Source organism: Setaria italica, chromosome IV (assembly GCF_000263155.2).
Source record: "Setaria italica strain Yugu1 chromosome IV, Setaria_italica_v2.0, whole genome shotgun sequence".
Taxonomy (NCBI): domain Eukaryota; kingdom Viridiplantae; phylum Streptophyta; class Magnoliopsida; order Poales; family Poaceae; genus Setaria; species Setaria italica.
Genome location: NC_028453.1, coordinates 16,882,274 through 16,885,768, shown reverse-complemented (window position 1 = coordinate 16,885,768; position 3,495 = coordinate 16,882,274). Strand labels below are relative to the sequence as shown.

Genomic DNA, 3,495 nt, shown 5'->3' with positions numbered 1-3,495 from the left:
TGTCACAACGTCAAATTTCCGTGGTAATATATTCTCATACGTACTATAGCAATGACTGCTTGCGTTGCAATACATGCTAATGCAACGAAATCCTCCATTGCCATACTCTATAATGCAACGAAAATGTGTGTGGCAATTACCATTAGTTGCAACGGCCCACAAAAAACGTTGCAAAGAGCTATTGCCACACCAGTACTTGCCACACCTGCCAACCAACCGGTCGCCGTTGCAATTGCTAGATATTGCATCGATTTTGGGCATATTGCAACATTTTTCCGCCGTTGCATTAGACCAAAAATCTAGTAGTGGCTATGATCTACATTATAAATAACACCGAAGATCTTCATCCGTTCATGGTAATAATAATCATATGTTTAGTAATGGGTTGTGAGATGATGATATATAGGTTAGATAAAACTATCAACTCTAGTAATTTAAAATAAAGCTATAATATATTTTAATTTTATATTAAACATAATAAATAATTGCAAATCAGATGACGAAACTGTTTTTATGAAGCCTACAGCTTGCACCCAGAACTATACCTTTGTCGTTGACAACTTTATTTATGCAAAGTTTTAGCCAACAAGAAATGAAAAGGAATATAAATATAAGTTGGATGGTAAGGAGAGATCGTACTTTTCAGCCTAAGAACCACATGCTTGTGAAAAAAAAAGCATGACTTATCGCTTGCGAAGTGTGACCAGTGGGTACCTCGATCACATGTGCCTCCAGGTCCATAAATTTCTTTTTGTGAAGTAGCATGGTAGAGTTATCATTACAACAAATCAGAAACAAATTTACACAGAATATTACAATCATAAAATATGTATATTCTGCTGTAGCCAGCAATTACTTTGAGGGTGTCCAAATTTAATCCTAAAGAACCACATGCCAGCATATTTGACTTTAAAAACATGCATGTGGTCATTTATTATCTCGTCCGACGGACGTTTGTACCGAAATTTTGATCCAGTGAGCAGGTTCGGATGTGTAGGCCCTCTTTTAGAATTTGTGGTTCTTGTATGCAGCTCTTTTCTCTAGCCACTGTGGAGACCCAATTTCACCTGCATCTGTTTTGTTATTATAGATGGGACGATGACTCATTCATTGCGTTTTTATTACTGATGACATGTTGCAAAGGTCGTCGGTGCAATTTCTTTTCCAAGGGAACAAGTAGTGAGTGGTGCCTTTTTCGTTTTCTCCTCTCTTTTTCCCCTTCGAAACGATAGTGGTACCTTTTCAGCTGCCAATCTATCCCAGAGATTCCCTGGGATCAACACCTTTCTACAATGCCTCTAATTTTCAATGAACATATTAGCACTGCTACAGATTCTATTTACTTGCGGTAATCAATTTTTTGCTAGCATATGTGTACTTATTTTCTATATCCCATTCAGAGAGCAAAGAAAAGGGAGCACAACAAGGATCAGCAAGAACAGATGTAGATCGATGGATAGATCGCGCGGCACGATCATCTCGAGGTGAGCATGGAGGCGGTGGAGGAGCCGCCGCCGGACCGGAAGGGTAGCGCCGGGCGGCCGCCGTAGTGACAGCCGAGCAAGTAGAGCGCCAGGCGCTTCTTGGCCCTCCGGAGCAGCAGCAGCTTGTCCTCCCCCCACTCCACCACGACCTCCAGCACCTGCCTCTTCCACCCCCTGCCGCCGCCGCCGCAGCGCTCGTCGCCGTCGTCCCCGACCTTGGCGGCCTCGGTAGCGCCGGCCAGTGCGTGCTTCTCGTCGTCGTCCGGCGCCGGCGACCAGTCCCACTGCAGCGGATAGCTCCGCAGGAAGACCCGCCTGGTGCTGTAGTCCTCGTACCGGAAGCTCCTCGTCGGCTTCACCGCCGCCCCCTCGTCCTCCTTGGAGATCTTCCGGCCAAAGTCGAAGTGATCCTCCATGTCGTTGCTGCCGGTGGGAGCTCAGCAGGAAACTTGATGACTCAGTTGCTAGCCTGCTGTACTATGCCGGTGTTGCCGATGCTGGCTGAGCCACCAGTTTGATGATCGTGTGTGTATATATCGGCTTAGGAACGCCAGATGGGCACGTCATCTTCGTCGCTTTTGATATTTGTCATGTTCCAAAAAAGAAAAGATTTCTGCGTGTGTGATGGGCATGGCACGGAGATATATGTTCTGCATTAGTCTGCAAGGGAAGGATTTGCTTTACCGGTAAGCTGATGGCTACCGGTGGCGCATTATTTAGTTGCTGACCGTCTGGCTTTGGTGCCCCCATGTGTGCCAAACTAAAGTGTGACAGTAGCACTGGCCGACAAGTGGGCCCCACGTCAGCCAAGAGAGAGCAGGCCACACTTGTCAGGCACGGACAAGCGATCTCCTGGACCATTATTCTTCCGTGGCGAACTAACGAAGCAACGGGTCCGACTAGGAGATTTCATTTCCGGCCAACGGTGTGACACAACAGGTATCTCTGTCGCGAATATCTTTCTGCCAACTTAACGAATGCTATCCTGCAAGAAATAAAAAAAAGAAAGTTAAAAGAAGGTAACAATGGATGCTAGGTCATCCATGGGTATGTGTTCTACCTAGCTCCTCTTTTTCACTTTGGCGAGGCAAATAAAGCTGGTGGAATCGAGTGGCTCCCCAGGTCGGTCTTTTTCGCCGGATAACGCACATGCCGGTGCTCCAAGCAGAGAGAAAGCGGAGCCGTTCTGATGAATGATCGAATTCTTTTTTATCTTTTTCTCTTTGCGAATGATCGAATTCTTTTTCAGACACCTCGCAAATAGCAAAGGGATTTTCACATCCTCATCCCCGTCACCCTTTTCATCTCGTGACGTGTGTATACATCTGATCCTTGTTTCGGTTGTCTGCATCCGTTCAATTATTAAAGGAAATTTTGTGGTTAATCTCTACACTTGTTTATTTCTCTGCTGCTGATCTGCCACGCTCGTTAACCTCGACGACAGGGGGATCGGATGTTCGTTTGGGTTACGGAACGACCGAGAGACAGCGACGGGGATATCACTCTAGGATATGCGAGCTGCGTGTGCCTGTCTGGCTAGGTAGCTGATGCAGCACGGTGCATCCGGCCGGCGAGCTAATCCTATGGGTCGGATCGCAGCTAGACGTTACAGGTCGGCCATTGGCATGTGGGGCTGCCTAGCTATGCGCTCTTCCATCTTGGTGCCTGTATGTGTATTTCTCTGGCCTACTATCCGCTGTTCTTTGCTAATATAATACTAACTGTCTTATGCACGGTGGTGTACCTAATTAACAATTCATATCTTTGTCAGCCAGGACGACGAAACAAGAGCGTATTTCTAGCTTTTTTTTACATACATAACTTCTGTTATGTATCTAGATAGTATATATTTATGTGCATACTAAAAGTTATATCTAGAAAAGTCAAAATGAGTAGTAATTTAGAATGAGTAGTAATTTAGGATGGAAGGAGTAGTACCTTTGAGATTATGTGATACATATACTCCGAGTATTGGTATCCTTTTAGTTGATCAGAGAAGCAAACATCCTCG

General features: G+C 45.4%; 1 protein-coding gene across 1 annotated transcript; it reads right to left on the bottom strand.

The window, feature by feature from the left end:
- Positions 1 to 1,133: 1,133 nt before the first annotated feature.
- Positions 1,134 to 2,010, bottom strand: LOC101756485. Its single transcript, XM_004965301.2, has one exon. The coding sequence runs from the start codon at positions 1,898 to 1,900 to the stop codon at positions 1,475 to 1,477; it is 426 nt and encodes a 141-aa protein (XP_004965358.1). The 5' UTR covers positions 1,901 to 2,010; the 3' UTR covers positions 1,134 to 1,474.
- Positions 2,011 to 3,495: the final 1,485 nt, after the last annotated feature.